The following is a 20,922-nucleotide window of genomic DNA, read 5'->3' on the forward strand; positions in this document are numbered from 1 at the left end:
GGTGCACAGCTCCACGGGCTGCTCTGTGGGGCTGAGGCCTGCTCCCCAAATGGCGGCTCCCCCACTGTGGCCCTGGCCCTGGAACAGCCTCCAGCAATGTTGGCAGTTCCACCGCTGCTTTGGGGAGAAGTGAGGACATTTACCCTTTTCCTGAGCACCTCTGGTGGCTCAGGCTCGACCCTGCACCTCCTCCCGGCTGCTGGCTTCATTCTGATCCTTTCCTTTGTCAGATCTGGAGCCCATCATGGCCGGCACTCAAGCCCGCGGTGGGTCCCTGCAGCAGTGGAGCAGGAGGCACGGTGCTTCCCCGGTTCTTGGCCGCTGTTTTTGTTTCAATAATCATCAGAGAATCTCCCCACGAATTCCAAAAGTGTCACAACAGCAGAAAATATTGGTGGCTACCATCCCCGTGCTTACTGCCAGGCTCCCAGGAAGGCGGGAATGCCGTGTTTTACTTAGGCCATCAATCCTTCAGCCCTGGGATGATTTATCCTCAGTGTTAGTGCACTGCCCTAATCCCGGCTGGAGCCTTTGTGCACTACTGTAATATAAATATTTATTAGCTGGCTGAGCGTTCAAGGCTCTGCTTTCATCGTGATAGCATGGCTCTGTGTGGGAGCAGCGTGCTGGCTTTTGAATGCTGGATCTGCTGTGGGAAGGGGCCGAGCATGGGGCAGGTCCCTGGGGCAGTGGGTGACAGGGAGAGGCTCAAACGCTGCCCCACACACCCTGGGACTGGGGGCAGCTTGGCACCTTCCAGGTGGAAAATGGTTTGAGAACATGGGCTAGTGTTTTCTAGATGGTAATGTGCCACTTTGAGCCATGGGGCTTTTAATGGCCTCAGATTTCTAGGCAGTGGTATAGAAAAATAAATCGGTGTTTTCTATAGAGTAGGAAAATGTTCTATGAAAATGGATCTTTTAGCAGTGCTGTTCCACAGTACCTGTGAGGTCTGTGCTGAAGTTCCTGTGCGATGCTCTCAGCCTCCTGTACTTTGAGACACCAAGCTCACAAACGTTGTACTTTTAAATTGCTTTTTATTGAAATGTAGTACATTAGCAAACCCTAACTAATAGGTATACACTATTAACATAATGGGCATATACCACGTAACTACAATACAGTGTTATACTTACATCAAAATATGTCACCCAGTCCCGCAGCTCTCAAGCTACCCTCTCGCAAGAGCCCGAGTGATGTGACACTCAGCACGGTGTCACGTCGCCGGACCCGCGGCAGCTGCTGCCATTTTCAGGTTGTGTTCATGCCGTGTTGTGCCGCCTTGCATCAAGCTGGATTAGACTTTGCGTTTTACACACACTCAAATTGTGTGTTGTGTTTTTTTTCTGTTTGCTGCAGTGCCCCACTCCCAAACCCTTTCTGCTGCCGGAATAAAATGACCCCGTTTCAGTGGATGCTGTGCGTAGTTAGTCATGGTCTCAAACGGGTGATCCCAAACAAACACGGTCCTACAGAGAGGCTTTTAGTGCTTTACAGCTACTTGGAGACTGCAGCAGGTCTGACTGGCTGAGCAGAGCTGCTGTCACCATCTCCCATTTACAGGACTAGTGCGACAGCTCCTACCAGCCCCGAGATTTCAGTCTAGATGTTCGGGGTGGAAAATATCTATCTGCGGATGTGGGCTTTTCTTCCTGCAGCACAAGCACGGGTTTGGGCCAGCCAGGCGGCACTGGCATGCGGTGCCCTTCACCAAGCATCACATTGTGAGGGCAGATGCTGCCCGGGATATGCGAGGCTCTGTCAAAGCATATCGGGACTCCACGTGTGTAACACTGCAAGTATAATTTAGGACAGGTCAGACAAGCTTTATTCACCATGATCACAGGGAGAGAGCATCCAGGCAGCATCTCCCCTTCTGCTCCCCTGTTCTCTACACTGCAGCTGCAGAGACCTCGCTTTGGTACTGCTTCAAAGAAAGGGGAGAGGGGAGGAAAAAATCATTCCAGCATTAGCCCAGTGTCCACTGGGAGGGTTGGACTACTTCAGTAAGTGGTTAACTGCTGGGTTTGGCAATACAGAGAGCTGGCTCAAGGTGGAGCCTGGAGTGGCACATCCAGTGTCAGTGGGGGCTGGAAGCAATCACAGCTAGCTCTTCGTCCACAGGAATGTTCTCTGAGTTAAAACAAACTGCTCAGCCAGACCTCTCAAATCTGAAGCGTCCCTAACTTCACCAGCACAGTTCTGAAAGCATTATAGCTTTGCTGTAATGGCCCCGAAGACACTGAGATTAAATTTGGCTGGTTTTAGAGCACCACAGAGCATCAACTGTGTTTTGAACCTCAAAATGTCCTGTGCTGGGGCATGGGAGCTGTGCTGAGCTGTGTTTGCTGCATGGTTCCAGCACAGGCAGGGCTCATACAGCCCGTACTGCCTGGGACAGCCAGAGGGTCACAGACCCAGGCACAGCAAGAGCAAACCTGGCCACCAGCTGGAATGGACGGGGTTTGCCTTCTTGGGGGGATGCCAAGCCCTGGAGCATGTGGGAAGCAGCAAAAATGGCAAATGGCACAGCAGAGCAAGGTGCAACGCCAACCCCAGGGCAGAGTCAAAGGCTGCTCGCCCCTGGGGGCACTGCTATGGGAAGCTCGCAACTCACTGCAGGCACTGCTGCAGGGGCCACTGGGCCACCTGGGGAGGGATTTTGGGAGACAGACGATGTCTCCTAGCAGATCTTTGGGCTGTGTGATGCTAACTCAAGTTACACCTCAGCCTTGCAACAAAATCACTCTGAATAGCTCCAACTTTTAACAAACCCCTCTATGCACTTCCGACTTTGCAGGAAGATTTATACTTAATTATAACTCTTTGGGGACGGGATTATGTCTGGGCAACACTTTGTACCATTGGTCCTGCGCACCTGGAGGCTGTGGATGTTCATGTTGCACCAACAACATCCAGCCATCACTGCACAACCCCAGGGTCCACCTCCACTCATCCATGTATCACCATCAGGCAGGCAGATACAGGAGGGGGGGCACCACACTTTTCTCGATTATTTCCAAGATCATTGAAGCAAAGCAGAACTGTGCAGTAGCCTGAAGAAGCCTGTTTCCCTCCTGACCTCCCCTCAGCCCAGTTAACTGGAGCACCTTCCCCTCCCCAAACCTCCCCTGCTCAGCCGGAGCCCAGCCTGCCCTGGCAGCAGCGCTCTGCAGTGCAGCAAGCCTGGCAGCGAAAGAAAAGCAGCGAAGGTATTTTTAAATATAACAACACATATGCAAGCTGTCACGGCACAGCACGCGCTCTTCTGCATGGCTAGGGGTGGAAAATTAGGCCACACGTGGATGTGCAACGGGGGGGTGGAAAAGGAGCCAAAGCATCACCGGTGAAGCTCAGGGTGCTGCTGGGGACCTCCGGGCTGGGAGCAGCGCGGGGGCTCCCGTTCTCATCCCTCGGCGTGTGCGGTGCCGTGCGACTTTCTTGGTTGTAAAACCACACGGCTATTAGCTAAGCAAAGTATTTATGTATTTTTAACAGCTTGGTCAATTCACGCCCCGCTAACCACGCCGCAGAGCTGCCCTAAGTGTGCGCTCAGCCCTGGTGCCCCCCCTCCTCCTGCGGTTACGACCAAGCCTCGGCTTTGCCAGGCCTTCGCACTGCTTCACATCAGCGTCTTCAAACAAAACAGATGTGCAGAAGTCTCACAGAATGGTCCTAAACAGATTTATTTAACTACCATGTCCTTCTTTGGCTTATGTAGGATTTCCGGCTATTCCTAAATCATCCCCACGTGCCAAGGCAAGGATCCTAGAAGCAAGGGGGGCAGCGCAAACAGGCACCAGCACGTGAGCTTACTGTGGGGAGTAATCGTAAATGGCATTAAGTAAATTTTATCATGCTTCAAATTTAATATTTAATGTTAGCATTATAGGTAAAAAGCACACTTACAGTCTGTTTTTTTAACCGTCGGTTATCCTCTAAGAACACAAGCAAACCTTGATTTTACAAATGTCTTATGGGAAACATGCAAAACTTTCGTAAAACAGGAGATGTGGGGAGGGGAAAGGGAAGGTGAGGTGCTAGGGTTTAGACAGCTTAGGGAAATACTTTGAGATAAAAGCATTTTTTGTATGTAGAAGTCATAAAATTAATGTTTTCTGGTAAAAACACTTTTTTTTTTAACCTTAAAAATCATTTTCCAAGTTAGTCACCTACAGTTCTTGGTAGATCGCCGTATATCTGACTTCTATGAAATGACTCGACCGTACACAGCACCACTGCAGCAGAACAAGAACAACGATGCTCATCAAGCTTTTTTTTTATATACTGATTAATACTAAAAGGAAAACCTCAAACGGAGCAGCACAGCCCAAAAAAATCACCCATGCTGCTGTGCTGCCTCTTTTCCATCCTAACTATGACTAAGTACAAGAGTGCCTGGTACGGCCTGTCCCAGCACGCGCGGAGGGATCAATTGCTCGAACTGGCTTTTAACGTTTCCAGTGCTGCAAGATTTTCCAAATCCACAACATCAAATTCTGATCGTCAGCTCCAGCTGCCTCTCCACTCACTGACTCCACTCCGGCACTAACCCAACTTTAGATTGCTGTGCCAGACCCCAAGCGTCCCGATCAGAGGCAAAACTTGCCCCCCGCCCCCATTAAAATTTATCTAGTTTGGAAATAAGCAGATTTAACAAAGCACAGGTGACATTATTTATTCATTTGCCTTTTGGGGCTTTGCATTTGTTAACGCTTATTTTGATTTCCATCGGCTTTCGGGCTGCTCTCCGCCACTCTGACACGCAGCGGGTGCGAAGTGGCCAGTTCTGTTCAAACAAAGGAACCAAACCACCAAACCACCCCACGCCGACCAAAGCAAAGCAAAACAGGAAGCAGCGAGGGGGGAGACTTTCCGTGCTCAAAGCTCCGGCGGTCAGAGGCTTGCGGAGCCATCCCCAGGCAGCCCAGCAACGCCGCTGGTCGGCAGCACCCATGGGTGCCAGCAAGCAGCTCGCCTCGCAGGCTCGATGGTGCTTCCCCAAAAGCCTCCTCGGAGCAGTGCGGGTGGGTTTCTGCTGTTTCTTCCCTTGCTTGCTGGGGCGCTGATGGTAAAGCTAGGGTTGAAAATACCCTGCCGTGCGGCACGAGGCCAGGAGGCATCACTTGGGCTCACTTCTTCCTGGGAAAAATGTGCCATGGGGAAGTCCTCTTGGTTTTGGGAACCCCCTGCAGCCGGCTGGCCCAGGACTTGCTGGGAGCTCCCATGCCCCCAGCATCCCATCCCACCAAAACCCCACTCCAGCAGCTCCGCGTTGGGAGCTGCAGCACAACACGCTGGCATCCCCAGCTGGTGCTACTCGATTTAACCACAAACACCCCTGTACAGCTTTCTGTAACCCGACCACAAACAAGCCCTGTAACACCCTCGAGCGACAGTGATTTTTCTTTCGGGTGCTTGTTTTCGGAAGCTCCCTGCCTGCCGCCACCTGGCAGACGCAGTGATGGAAGCCAGGCTTGCTCAGCTGCAGGCTTGTCCCAGCCTGTGTGTGCCGGGTGCCACCAGGGGCTTTGCCCAGGCCCGGGGTGAGAAAAGCAACCGACCTGCCCCAGGGCAAGAACCAGGCTGCTGCTTCCTGCCGCCTTCACACAGCCTCACAGCTTGGCAGGGCAAAGCGGGTGTTAAAGCTGTGCTCTGAAAAAGCTCGGGGAGTAAGCGTATTTCTAGGGTTAGCTGAATCGCAATAAAAGTGCACATGGTAAATGGAAATGTGGGTTTTACGAGAAAAAGCTCTCTAGACTTCACACCACCCGTTCTTGAATTATCAGATTAAATGAAACTGATGCACAGCAACAGAAGTCAAGGCATGCTCTGCGAATAGGATCGTTTCCTCATTTTACAGAGCTGGGCTTTTTTCTCTTCAACATCTGTGTAAAAGACACAGCCGAACCACACTTCAGGTAAGGATATATGTCAAGCAGACTTACACAATAAAAAGAAAAAACAAAGCAGGGGAATTTCCCCTGCTTTTAGCAAAAGCTGACAAAATTAAAGCACGGAAGGGTATGTCTTACCTTTCTTTTTGGCTTACTGATTTCTCAAGTTTCCTATACAGAGTGAAGCTGTGTTTCACATTACAAGGACACAAATGCATTTCTACATCTACAGTAACTTAGACTGCAATGGAGACAACGTTAACATCCATTAAACAGCCACGCATCGTCCAGGAGGAAACGGTGAAGCAGCAGCTCTCACTTCTCCGCGTCTGCTCACCTGGGGAGCATCCCGGACTGAACTCCAGAGGTTCTCCCTCGCGCTGTCCATCTCCGCGTTACTTTTCAGAAGCTTGAAAACAATCTTTGTTTCCCCACTGCTTCTGGCACACTCTGGTAAAAAGGGATTTTCCTGCCAAGTCTCAAAGCGGTTGCTGCTTTCCTTTATTCTTCTGCTTTCCGCATTCACATTACTGATGGCAGTGGGAAGGGGCACAGCTTAGAGAACGTGTTTTATTTAACTGTTGAAGATCTCAATGGGAGAATGGGATAAGAAGCTTACCTCTTTGCTTCTCTGTGTAATGCCAACACACTGGCTTTTAAAAATCTTAGTGAAAAGTTTGGTGGATTTTTTAACCTCCCCCCCAAAAAAAGTAAAGCGAGAAAGACAGCTAATTAGATTCCTGCATATTTCAAGAAGTCTAACAATTTTCAGGTAGATCAAGTGCTGGTTCTGTCAATGTCCTCTCTGTAGAAAGAGACTCACTTGACTGGAGCACATGGAAGGACCAAAAATATATTCTGTTAGGCCACTTTCCTCCTGCTTCAATAGAAATGGAGAAAAAAATGGAAGCATCAAGTTCCTTGAAACCTTTCTGCAAATGCAGGGCCTCTCTGCAGCTTTAATGTCAGACTGGCTTGCTATTGCCCAGGGGTGAGCGGGTTGTAGGAAACTCAATGCACTTGTAAAGGTCCCTCTCGGAAGGGGATATTTCACAGTAAGGTTATGGACTGACCGAGATATACGGAGTGCTTTTACCAGTCACTGGCCATCTCCTCTGCAACTAGTTCCCTTTCTGACGCTGCCCAACTATCCGGACGATTAAAAAACGGAAACAGCAGACGCCTATTGAAGAGACGCATTCGCAGTACAAAACAAACTCTTAGGACCACCGCAAAGCCTCCTCTGCATCGCCGCAGCTGGGCCGACACAGCTCCCCATGCTGTTACTCAGCCATTTCCATCAGACAACCTTGCTGGCGCACGCTCGGAGAAGCCACCCTCAGAAACCACCGCAGCTGGTCTTCATCTCTGCGATCTAGAAGGCGGGCTTGTGTTCTGGAAAAAGCAGCTCTTCTTCAGACAAAGGAGATCCATGGAAAGAGTACACAACAATAGGAATGAGAAATGAAAACAACGGAAAAAGGGCCAAGAAGGAATCTGGATTCCTTTCAGGTTTTGTTCTCGTCATACATGTCCAAAGCGGGCTCGATCGTTGAGAATTCGCTCTCGTAGACCAGACTTCGCGGGGACAGAGAATTGCGATGAAAGAAGTGGCTGCCTACAAGAGGTAGAACAAAACCTTGTTAGGAACACACACGGACAATGTAAGAACCGAGCAAAGCATCCTCATGCACGGGTTCTGACCACAAACACAGCACGTGTGGCCAGCAAGGCCGCCCTCTTCATGCAAACCAGCAACAGGAGCATGGGACAGTTCGCAAAGGAGAGCTTGGGAGAGATCCCAGCCTGCACGGCCTCGCCCTCCCATGCAGGAAGAGGCACCTGGAAAATAAGCATTTATTTGGTACTGCCAGACACTGAGCTGAAAGAGGCTCTGGTGGCAGGGCCAGCCCTGCTGCCCACTCCTGTCACGTCCCAGCTCAGAGCGAGGAGCAGTGGCCACAAAAGCCCTGGATGATGCCAAATATCTTCCTCAGGAGTTACCAGTTTAAACACAAACGTTACATCCACCATGTCCCTCTGAGGGCCTGGCCATGGGGTTGTGGCCCCACAACTTCAACCTGTGAGGTGCACCCCAACGTCAGCCCACTTCACCTTCGGCCTTCGGCCTTTGTGCCGTACAGTTACCATTTTGGATCCCCCCCGAAATCCTCAGGTGCTGCAGGGATTTGCCTCCCTCCACACCCTGCCAGTTCCAAGTGCTGCTTTCCATATGCATGAACCCCACTGCAAATGGCGCTCCCAGATAAAACAGGTCAAGTCAGAGCAAGGCCGGGGCAGGCCCGAGTTTCGCACCGCGCCTCGGTGCTCGTTTACGGCCTCATGAAGCAGGTTTTCCTCCAGAAAACCAGAAACCTTTGGTAGGTGCCCCGTGTCCTACACTGTGCAAGGCAGAAATCTCGGCAGAGGCACCCACGTGTTTCCTCACACAGAACCCAAGAAGCCCCAACCCCCTCCAGATGTAGCTTGCGAGGAGCCCAGCCCCGCTGGCGTACACCAGGTTTTCTCTGGAAGCATCTATCAGATCAGGCCCTCGGCCAAAACATTTCATTACCTGGTTTCTCGATCCCAGCTGGGATTAACTGGGAGCAAGGCTGCTTAGATAACAATACACCAGGCATCCACGCCAGCCAAATTTGAGGCAACTGAAAAGCTTCCAAGTTCATCAAGAAGGCACTGAGCAAACTAAGGTGCCTCCAGCTTCAGGCACCAGTGGAGCAAGAAGCTTAGGGGATTGCATCTTTAGTCTTGATGGAATTTAGGTGCTTAAATCCTTTCTTTGTCAAATTTTGGGACCAGCCCATGCTGTTCTAAAACAAAGAGCTTACAGAAGGTACAAGGGAAGAATTCAGCTGCTACCGTCCTTGACAGCTTTTCCTCCTTCCCTGCTCACCCAAAAGAGAGTCTCAGAAAAGAAAAAAAGTCATTTTTAGGATTAAAAAACCAAACAGCTAGAGTAGTAATCACATGTGCAACATGTCTACTGCCAATTTCCTAGCCACGCTCCAAACCTCTGCCTTCTACCCCTAAAAGCTACCGCAGAGATTCATTCTGCCATTCTCACTGAGAATTGGAAGCTCTCAAAGGTAATTAATTAATTTTTGATCTTACAATTAACTGAAACAAGCGGTTTCATTGTATAGGAGCACATATGCAGGCATTTGGAGGAAGCATATTATCTTGGCACGTACTTTGCAGAAGTGGTCAGTAGCATATCACGAACACCCGCCTAAATTTGAATCCTGTCCCAGACTTAAAGGTTTCTAGAACTGGACAGTGCTTAATTGAAAAAAAAAAAATATTTTTTTGAACATTGACTTGGGACCATGACCTTCAGATGGTATCAGTCTACCTTCAAACAACAACAGCAACAACAAAAAACCACAAAACAAACAAAAAAACCCACCCTATTTTGGAATTGTAGCGGATAAAACTGATTTCAAAATTCTTCTGCACTGTGTTATGGGTCAGGATCATTTTATTTGTGATGAGTGAGTCTCAGCTCGCTGTTGAAATAAACCATGAGTATTGCATGTTTTATCTCCCTTTTCTCCACCCGCTGAAATGTTACACACCGCACAGCCAATGCTGAAACAAAACAAAGGGGATTCTAAAAGCTCGGTGCTGCTTTTGTTTTTATTACATGAGATTCAAACAAGGGCTTAGGAAGCAGACAGCCGAGGCAGTCATTTCCTCTGTGTGTGGGGAGACTTCCACTCTAACTGATTCGAGGGAGAGATTTAATCAACAGGCAGACAGGTCATCTGACATCCAACTTTTTAAATTAATCTGAAAAAAGGCACTGTATATCCAACACCTCCAAAATTCTTTAGTGTGATGTCTTCTGGCCTCTTGGCAAAAGAAAGTTAGCCCCCCCACTTCCAGGGAGGCTGCATGGTTTCGTGCAGATACAGACTGCTTTGCTTTCATACCACCTTCAGGACACATCACTCATCCTTTTTCTTAATGTTACGACCGTCTCACCCCCTTTATTTTGAAAGCACCTGAATCATGTATTTTTTTTCCAGAGAAAGTAGCCTTATTACTACTTTCACAAGGATTATGAACATACTAGACAACATTTCTAAACATGTTTTTTTTAAAACAAAACAAAAAAAAACGTCAGCATGCAACCTACCTACTTTCTCTCAGATAAAGGACACCAAAACAATACACTCCTCCTTACTCAGTTTGTTAAATCAGATATACATATTTTTTAAGGCTTAGGCAGTTTTCTTCCCATCTCCCACAGAAAAGCCCACCGGCAACAAACACGTAGCTAACCCTCTGTGAGCAGGGACGTGCATTTCCAGGCATCACAAGGAGGGCAGGCTAGGCGGGACACCGCAACATGCCAAGGCTACCCCCAGGTGCTAAGCTTCCAGCTGCTGCTTGGTGCTTTTCCACAGACCTGCAGGTGCTCTACGAACCAGATCGGTATCATCACCCGCATTTTCCAGAGAGGGAAGCAGAGTCAGCAGGGCAAAGCGACCCAGCTCTGCTCATCTCCTAGCCAAATAGCAGGAGGTGGAGAAGGCTCTGAACCCATCGCCCCGCCAGCCAGCACCACTACCCCTGCTCGCAGGGGCTCTGGCCAGTTCTTGTTTGCAAGAAGCCAGGGGGAGTTCACACACTAGCACCTTGCCCAGTGTGATTTCTTTTTTCTCTTAATGCAGAGAACTGCTAGTCATTGTTTAAAAATACAGCATTAGTCTACAGGATACATTTACTGAATAAATATAGTTTAAGGTCAAGTAGAAACAGCCACACTTCTAAATTCAGCTTACGAACCCGCTCTTCCCATTTCGCACTTACCAAGCTCAAGATTTATCCTTTAGGTATACGAAACAAATGGGAAGTCAGCATTCAGCTTTAATAAATGAAAATTAATTCCTCAGTGGTCTCTGCCACTGTTCTCTGTTGTATAGTTACAATGAACTTTTCAGATAACTTGAATTGAGTTTGAGTTGTTCTCAAACTGTTCTCAAAGTTGTTCTCAAAGGCCTGCTAGCCTGGAATTTATCCCTGTGCCTACCATGGGATGCTACAGAAGCAGACACGAAGGCCAGGAATTACACAAGGCCTTGCTGTAGCGTTAGCTGGAAGCATCAGCTGGTGTTACCTTTCTATTTTAAAGTATTGTAACACCCTCAGGGTTGCTAATCAGGGCCACCTATGCCGTAAGCTCCAGTCCCTCCACATATCTGGCATTGCAACGTCTTAATGTGGAAACACAGAGCACAATCTCAAACAATCTGTTTTATACACCCTGTTGGTTAAGGAAGAGAGCAGGATTATTTCATAAAGCATCCTTTCCTCGAAACACGCTGTCTAGCAAGGTATTGCTGCTCCCTCTTGAGCTATAACACGTAACACTGCTCTGTCACCCCAGTCTTGCTCTCTTTGCAATGCCTGGGCAAAGGGACCACCCTCTCCTTTCCTCCCATTACTATTACGACAAACTATGCATGTGTCATTCAACTTTTACACATGGATACCCGAAAGCATAGCAGACAACAAAAACTTTGGGAATTTCCTTCTTGTGTCTACCCAGTGCAAAAAAAAAAAAAGTTAGTAAGCATCTTGTAATGTTGCAGTCCATCTTTGAACATATTTATTTCATTAGCAGGTTAAGCTTTATCTCTAGCCTGACCTGCAGTTAACCTAGAAAATACTGTCTGTATCTGTTAACACTTTGTGGAGATAGTTGTTAGAGGCTCGAAACAAATTAAAAAAAAAAATGGTTGTAGGTTATTTAGATCCCTAAGGAGGGAAATGCAGCGGAAGCCCTGCCAAGAACTTTGCTCCCAAGATCACTGAACTTCTCATCCTGCTGCTGCTCTGTAGAGGAGATGTGAACTGGAAATGTTTGCAGTGCCCTTCGCAGCTGGGTCACCACGCTGCTCAGGCTTTCCCTGCACATCCCTCCCAACTGCATTAAAAGGCACTTGAGGATTTTTGTTCCAGAAGACAAGCACTAACAAACTCACCTATTATGCCGCTGGCGCTGAGAAGTGGGTGAAGAAAGTAGCCCTTTTATTTTGTAGCCTGTACCCTAAATTGTGCTCTGTCCTCATTCCTGTTTCTTTTTGGCAACAATGCTCAGTTGACAAACATTTTTTCCAAAGAAACAGTTTTCAGACCCAGAATGCTTGAGGTTTTTCTGCTCCTAAGTACAATGGGGTTTTCCATTCTTTCAAAATACACTTACTGCTCTATTGTTTTCATGTTTCTTTCAAAATTTCACAAGGACACAACAAAAAAATAATTCTATTAAGCATACTGAAGCTATCACATACGTCATTTTTAATTATAAAAGTTGCCTTCTCAGCCAAAACCTACTGGACAGATAAGAATTAAGCAACTGTTTTAATGTAGACTCTGGCTGTGTTCCTAGATTCTAAAAGTGCCTATACATAAAAATAAAATTAAATTTTCTATTTCCCAGTACATAAAAAAATTAAATTTTACAGTAAAATTGGTTCCCTCAATTCATTTAATTAAATTAGAAAGTATTAAGTTTCAAATATCTACATCTTGATACCAGAAAAACAAAACACCCCACGCCCAAAACTCAGAATAGGCTTTAACTTTATCAGTTACATTTTCCTTACCACTCGTTACCTTCACATATCCATCTCGTTAACTCAAATATTAGCATTTGGCTGTGAATCAGATATGCATGCTTTAACTGACTGTTGTGAAATTACTCACACTCTGCTTGCATAAGAAAACTTGTGTGAAACAGCCTTAATGAGGACAGGAGATGAGGGAGGTTTTCCCCATGCCTCCCCACCAGTAAGACGACACAGCAAGAAGGGACATGTTTGCATAAGAGTTTCTATATTACAGAAAAGACCGTTATCAATCTTTCACGTTCTAAACTGAACGCCAACTAACCCCATTGCTAATGTGAAAGAAGGTTTCAATGATGACGGGGGGGAAAGTGGTATCTTTTCACTTAGCATTGGGAAGGAAGAAATGGTTTAGATTAGCTTCACCTTTAACAGAAAAGGTGGGGTGAAGGTAACAGACAGGAAAGTTTGATTTGTTTCTCAAGAAAAACTACTGCGAACCTTCACCAGTGTCTGACCCTAAGAAGAAATCGTACTGCAATCCTCCCAGGGCGGCACAGGAATGTTATATGAGGAGAACAGGAAAGAATGTTTTTATTTCATATCAAACCTCCGTTGTACTCAATGTAAGCCTGGTATATACCAGAATGCTTGGCCCAGCTTCTTTCCCCTACCAAGCTGGCATGCAGCAAGTACTAATACTTGTTAGTCATTCCAGTGCTGGATAGCATCATAAGTGGAAATCTCACACAGTGTCGGTCTTGTTAGCATGGTGTCCCAAAACGAAAGGAGCAGAATACAGAACTGCAGAGATGGAATTATATAAAAGAAATGAAACACCTTACAAAATTTGCAAGGGGCTGTCAAACAACACTTAGACAAAGTCCGTGAAAAATAAAACTCACAGAGTAAGATTTCATAATTAAAGTTCATTTATTTCTCCACTTTTTTCCTTAATACAAAGCTTTGGCATCAGCAAATTTTATGAAAAAATAGAATGTACTAAATAAATGCTTGTGCTGCATGATCGATAAATGATGCATAAAAATAGGTGTCTCTCTCCAAGGCAATCGTCCGGAAAGCATTTCTTCAATACCATTCTGCTCTGTGGGGCAGAAAAAAAAAGTACAAATAGTTATCTTAAAGTTAATATTGCCAATACTTAAAAAAAAAGTTCGTGAGAAATGATTAATTATACAAGGCTATAGCATTAAGAGGTCAGTACTCGTTACATCATTCTTACAGGATCAGTAAAACTGACAATACGGCCAGAGGTTTGAGCAAGTTTTGAGGAAACTCCATCTGCAAATGAAAACTTTCTCTAAGTAGTGCTGTCCAACACTTCAACTTTCGGGACTTGAAAACACAGGTATGCAGTCATTTCTGGCCATTCCCTAAGAAACAAAGTGGGATTTTTTTTCCCCTCCTTTAAATCACTACCTAAATCATTTAATAGTAACAGTCCATAAATATTATGAGACCAAGAGAAAGTAGTTGCCCCTTATTATCACTTAGACAATGTTTAGTTTTATCAGGAACTGTTTAAAAATACATATTTGTGTGTACACACACGCATATATGCAGATAAATATGTGTATATACACAACTCCAGAATGATTGCCCTGAACAAGTGTGTTTAAGCTGTGGGAACAACATTGAAAGAAAGGATCAGGACAAGTTTTAGGTTAGTTTTATAAAATACTTGGCACCTGTTAGTTGTATCAGCCTATTACATGGCCTTATTCTTGCAAATGTCATTTTCTGGCAAGAAAAAACCCTCAGCTTCCTCTTAAAACGTCATAACAGATGTAGGGTATGTCAGCATTGCTTTTTATATGGAGAAGCACAGCATAAAAAGCAGGTATGCTATTATATTTAATGGATATCACTGTGAGAGCTGCCACATAGTTGGCATGATATTCAGCAAGGGAAGTGCTTTGTCTGGCACTGGTGAACACAAAGTTTCAGTGAACCAACAAGTTAGTGGCATGCACACATTCTGCACTGTCTAAAATGAGTAGCGGAACCTAGCAGCAGTTGGGGAGGCCACTTAAATCTCAAAGGATTCAGTCAAAAAGCTGTTAAGTTAAAGGCTACAAGCTAGATAGCTGTTGTTATCTATAGAAGCTTTTTTTTTTTTTTTTTCTTAACAGCTCTGGTTTCTGCTATTGGCAGTTTTCTTGAGTGTCTCAAGCATGTATATACTCTTATTTTCATTCTTATCACTGTCGAAAGCAGCTCTCATTACATCAGCATACTCTTTTTTTTCTATTAAGGGAGCATCACTGTGAAAACACTTCTCGGGAAGCCCTAACGCTGTCAGAAGAAGCTTGCCCTTTCAGTAAAAATAGAGCAGAGCTGATTGAGCAACAGACAACAAAAAGAAGAGCTGCAATGGAAAGGGGAAATGCAGTTCCTGTGAGTACCCGTAGCTGGATGAACTACATGGATACTACACAGACTACAACTCCTTTGTCTTCTTCCTAACGATGTGCCCAGGAACACAGATATTCCTGTTTTGCATAAACACAACTCATCTTGCTCCATGCTTTCTCAAGCTATTCTGCAGTGCAGATTAGCAGTGTTCAGCTACAGCTACAGTGCCAACTTGCACACAGATAGTTGCAGTTTCAGGATTTTGACATATGAGAAAAGCAACCAGAATATTTGATTAGGCTATTTGAAATTTTAAAACTCTTCTCCATTAAGCCCTTTTGGAATTAGCATCTGAAAAGAGGAGAAAAATGAAGATTTGCAGATTAGTGATAAACAAAGATTCCTGATAAACAAAACCTTGAAGACTTGAACTTATTATAACCCTTTCCTGAAGACTAGCTTGAGGCTGTCCAAAAATTTTACACTGGAGACTACTAGACATGTTTCCATCCTGTTGAGAAGGACACTTTATACTCTGAGGGTCATAGCGTTAAAAAAAAAAAACAAAACCAAAAACAAACTCTCATCTCAAAAAAACAAAAAGTGGAAATTATGTTTATAAAGCTACATTTCCATGCTGTGGAGGAGAGATAGCCTCGTTGAATATATCTATTTATCTATATAATGAGTCCAGATGTTTTTTACATCTAAAAGGAAAACAATTAGATGTACCTAGCTAATGTGTCTGCAGAACAGATTTATACTTGCCCACACACAGAACTACAAATAAAAAAAAAAAGAAAGTCATGTGCTAGAGTAATTTCTTGTCCAGCCTGTCCAAAGGAAGGCAGTGGAGGGAGCCCATAAAAATTAAGAATGCTTGGATACTGAAGTACTCCTTTGAATGTAATTCTTAAGCATATAAAAGGAAAGGTCAGAAGACTGGTCTGCTATATCCATATAAGATAGAAGAAATGGGAGTGTATGCATTGCTTATCTCTCTCCCTCTCCTATCAGTAAAAAGATAGTTTTATATCTAAAAAAAAAAACCACCTTTTTTTCTGTTTCTGGAAGTGTGCAGACTAAAAAAAAATATATTTTTTCATAATATGAAACAACTAAGAAATTGAAGTGGAAACTGTCAGAGGTGACTGATGGTAGTAATTTCTGGTTCTGCAAGGTGAATTTTGAACACGGGGATTCAATGACAAATCTAATGTTTACTTAAGACTATTGATCAAAAAACAGTTTTTTTTTTCACCCTCCCACGTCTCCACGTTGCAAGATTTCCAATCAGACAATTCAGCTAAATATACGTTCAGATGGAGTTTAGACGTTACCCAAGAACCTACTGTTAACAGAGACTTAAGATTTGAGAAAAGCCGGAAAGGCATTTGATATTTTGAAAAAAATGCTTTTTTTTCCTTCTCTTATTCACAATATTTCTTGCCTGTGATACACACCCACCAGAAACAAATAGAAACATCTAAATATTTACTTACTCATTAGCATTCAAGCTAGCTGTGGCTTTGATGATCATGTAGCAGAGTGTTAGGGCACTGAGGAGGCCAAAACTGGCAATAATAAACCATTCTTCTGTTGACAAAGGAAAGGGAGGAAATCACTCGTGGGAGAAGGCTTATGTCAAAGCGATGCCAATATTTCCCTCAAACACCACTGGCGGAAGGCAAGAGGCTTCTAAGCCATGACTGGCACCAGGAAGTGAAGCAGAAGGAGGTTAGCCACAGTTACTGACTGGAGAAGGCTAGCAAAGAAGAAGTGGAGAGAGGTGTGGAAAACAAGCATGGCACAACAACATTTCCTGGCTGAGCCCCAGGGTTAGTGATAAAGAAAGATTACTTAACAATGTGAAGTGAAATGCAGGAACAAGGGGAAATGTAATGAAAACTCCGTCCGCCCCCAAGTCAGGAGGAGGACTGTCATGGTTGGTTTAGGTTTGCTGAGATGCATCTCTTCACATAAGCATGCCCAATATACTTTCACACTTCATTTGCGTCTTAACACACACTCCCCTCCACCCCCTGGCTCTGAATAAATGCTATAGAGTTACTTTTAAAAACAACAAAAAGATAGGATCACTTATTCAACAGTAAAAACAAAACTAGAATTTTCCATTTAATAGACAAATACAACAGGAAAAATAATGTCAACGTTAGTATATAAATACAGACACATTAAAAAAACAACAAAGACAACTATTAAAGAATGTCCACTACTCAAAGTTCTCTCCCTTAGAGATTAATTTGGCACATCGTAATGGATAGGATACAAACACTTTTGCTGAATATGGTTTTTGGTTTAACTCATATGCATCAAAGAATGCATGTGTCATCCACAAAACCTGAACATCTGAACAGCCTTTCCTAAAGCTTTATTTTATAAACACTGTCAGAATGAACTGTTGCTGATATTTCTCGTTTTATCTTGGAATCCCATCTGCACAAGATACTTACACGACAGTTGGGAACAGACAGGAAAAACACCTTCTGTAAAATTAAGTGGTTAAAGTTTCTGTTAAACTACAGAGTTTTTCCACCCATGACAAAGAGCACACAAACACATCTGATGTCTGTTCAATGCATCTAAGAATGTGGCGAGTTACATGTTGAACACTGCAGGACAAAGTGAGTTACTGGTCTGGCAAAGAATCTAGATTTTGTATTTGGATTTTTCCTTCTCAAATCAAGACGTTTCTGGATATGGGCTATGTTTTTTGTGAGATGGTGTTCTTTTAGAAACACATTTACTTTGCTGCAGCGTCTAAAGAGACGCTCTGTAATGGATTGTATCAATTATACTGCTTCTTTCATCAGTGGCAAGCACTGACTTCAAATCTAGATTATAGATGCACACAGGGAAAATACAAGGAGGAAATTAGACTGCATGAATTCTATTTTTGCAGTTAAGCCAGAAAAACAACCATTCATGCATTAAATCGAGACTCCACAGCATATGGAAAAATTATGCAGTTCCACATGTCTTGTATTTGTTACAGTGCTATCATACATTAAAACCCCCAGGTAAGATCCAGTCAGTGGACATTTCCCATACTGTAAGCTTTTATACATTAGTAGTAGAACTTCAGGAGCAGTTTTCTGAGGTCATAAACCGCTTGGACAATACTCAAATGTTGGTATATCAAATAAATATATATGTACGTTAATATATATATATTTTAATTCACAAATTTTTAAGAAAAAACATCTGCTAAAGGACATCAGAGTTCCAGTAATAATGTTCATAGGGGAAAAAGTGTCTGCAGATAGAGTAATCAGCTAACATGTTTATATATGTATGAATTGTTGCATGTAAAATATTCTGGAAAGGTAAATAACAGTTTTGGCAATCCAGCTGCTCATACTGGTCACCAAATACAGGAGGATTACTTGGTCGCCTTTTTAGTTCATCCAGTGCTCTCTGTATGCAGCTCTAAATGGATATACTATTAATAATGAAAGCGTTGGCACTGCTGTGCGTTGAGTTCTCGGTTTCAATATGGAGCATACACAGAGACACGGAGGTCACCTCTGTCTCTGCAGGGAGATCTTTTATCATGGCCCTGCAACACAGGGCAACAGCAAAGCGAGTGCCATGTACCAGGGAAGCCGTAGAAGTGTAATGGAAGCCAAAGAAAACTTACTTGTCACAGCAATGTTGATCTCTCCTGACCTTGGCGTTAGCTCTCCGTCCTGGGGAAGCTGTGACATCCCAGAGGTGCGCAGGGGCTCCAGGCTGAGAGAGCTGTCATTGGCAAAATCGCCCAGTGCTGATCGTCTGTTAGCTGGCTGGCTTCTGGTGAGCCTTTCCATGTCAAAGGCCACGTTATCTGTACACGGCACATTTGGCTGAAAGACAAAGCGATCCCGGCGTTAGAATGGTGAATGTTCTACACGTAGCAAACCCATAAATTGAGCAAAACCACACAAAGACTTTATTCAGCTGCTGTGGCTACCCTCAGATCACGCAGGGGAGAAACACGTGAATTAGCAAGTCCTGTCTGAAGTTGCTGCTTCAGTCCCCTTTAAAGAAGTGGAAAAAGAAGCAGTAAAGAATAGTAAAAAAATCAAGAAAGGGACTCAAACATTTTGGCATCCTAGCCTGTACCTGTGGAGTTGAGAATTGTCTACTCTTTTCCTCTTATGCCTCTCCTATGAGAGAGCATTGCTCCTACCTGATAGTTTTTTAACTCATATGAGAAAGACAGGAAAACTTTTCCTTGAGGTTTTTCAAGTCTATTCTGTTGCAAATTGGTCAGCAAAAGCAGCCCTCTGAGATCCTATAAGCCAAGAGCTGCTTAATACACAACTGAGGAAAACCTACTGGCCTCAGCCAGGGCACACTGAGCAGCTTTGGGCATGACTCTCAATGTGTAAACAAACCTGAGCGTGTCTACAGGAGACCACAACATGAACTAGAGGTTTACAGAGTAAACTTAGAAAGGAAAGGTTGAAAGAACTTGAGAAAAAGTGAAAGTATAGAGACCATAGCAGACTTTCAATAGATTAAAAAAAAAAAATGGAAACATAACAGAATATTCTCAATGAGCAACCAGGGAAAAGAACAAAAAATAAACTTTATCATCAGCAAAGAAATTGGTTAAAAAAAAAAAAAGAAAGAAAAAACCCACACCCTTCTGACTAGGGGTACTGGAGCACCCTACTCCCTTCCTCCCCTAGAATCATTCCTCATTCTCTGGGTCACAGGTATAGAAGGAAGAAAAGCTTTTAAGAGTCCAACTTACCACAATTCCCAGGGCCTTCAAAATGTTCAATTTACACATTGGACACGTACAGTGCTCATTAAGCCACGGATCCACACAGGCTTTGTGGAAAACATGCCTAGGAGAGCAGAGATAGCACATATACAACTTACAAACCATTATATTATATAATGAGAACTGCTTTAACACACTTCTATATTGGTTCTTTAAGTCAGCAGAACAAATTCCAGAATTGTCAGTATTCTGTGCTAACTGCAGTAAAAAAAATCTAAAGCTCTTATTACCCGTTACTACTAGTTCACTAGGGAGACACATTTAAAATGAGGATTTTTTTTTTCTTTTATTGTGGTTATAAGCAAGCATTTTGGCAGAATAACTAGGGTAAGAAAGGCCTCATCATAACATTGTTCGAAGTCCCGTCTCAATTTCTATGCAGAAGATGGCCATGAATTAGGTAGGAAGACAAATCCACCAGAAGTCAATTTTATTTGAAAGGTAGTGCAACCAACACAGACACACTTAGGTTTGATTTTGTAAGTGCTTTTATAATTAGCATGTCTAAGTGAAAGAAGAAACGAGATTTCAAAAGGCTTTTTCCTACATTTTTTCTTGCTATCTGTAAGGAAAACATGGCCTTTGTCATATGATGGTCATAGGAAACCAAAATCTTTCAAAGATAAAAAAAAAAGGGCAAAACAAGCTTTTATTTGCACAGCAGGGAACTTTTGCACTACAGAAGAGTCTGAATTGGCACCTACATGATTTGCAAAATCTTCAATCACATATATGAATATAAACCAATGTAAGGCCAAAGGACTACGCAGAGACCACAACACCATAACTAACTTAAAGGAATCATAGGAATTGTCATCCTTACTTTTCAAAATGCAAAGAACTTTTCTGAGCATACTCAAGACAGAAATAGGCGTCATCAGATTTTCTACACGATGCAGATTTAGCAAACACTCATAGCCACCCAGCCTGAATAACTGTCTATAAAAAAACTAGACCTTTCATTTCTAACAGCACTGGCTCTGGAACAAAAAGCCAGGAAGAGCAGGCAGACCCAACCAGAACACACAGGTGATCATGACAAAGATCATCACTCATAAGAGCTGCTTAACCAGTGAAGAGCTGGGTTCTGAAATGCAGAGATGAAGAGGCAGCAGCAGAACAAGGTGTTCCTGACATCTTTTCGAAGCATTAGCACAGGCTGTAAGAGGTCACGCATGCCTCCATAGCAGCATAAAGTGGAGATGCTCTGCCTCTCCTCCTTGCTCTGTCTCAGTAAGCTCATTGTGGCTTATCGTGG

At 44.1% G+C, this 20,922-nt stretch overlaps 1 protein-coding gene across 4 annotated transcripts in view; it reads right to left on the reverse strand.

Moving 5' to 3' along the window:
• Positions 1-3,667: 3,667 nt before the first annotated feature.
• The window catches only part of RNF130 (ring finger protein 130), a 50,227-nt gene continuing 32,972 nt past the window's right edge, over positions 3,668-20,922 (reverse strand). For 2 of the 4 annotated variants that reach the window (XM_027468578.3, XM_027468576.3), the window contains 3 exons: positions 19,632-19,728; positions 18,531-18,735; positions 3,668-7,515 (listed from right to left, as the gene is read on the reverse strand). In XM_027468578.3, the coding sequence (XP_027324379.1) occupies positions 7,406-7,515; positions 18,531-18,735; positions 19,632-19,728 (412 nt within the window). In that variant the 3' untranslated portion in view covers positions 3,668-7,405. Of the gene's footprint in view, positions 7,516-13,402; positions 13,599-16,371; positions 16,466-16,488; positions 16,635-18,530; positions 18,736-19,631; positions 19,729-20,922 lie in introns of those variants that run through there. The other 2 variants (XM_027468574.3, XM_027468577.3) reach the window with 2 other exon arrangements.

Source organism: Anas platyrhynchos, chromosome 14, assembly GCF_047663525.1.
Source record: "Anas platyrhynchos isolate ZD024472 breed Pekin duck chromosome 14, IASCAAS_PekinDuck_T2T, whole genome shotgun sequence".
In the NCBI taxonomy this organism is placed as follows: Eukaryota; Metazoa; Chordata; class Aves; order Anseriformes; family Anatidae; genus Anas; species Anas platyrhynchos.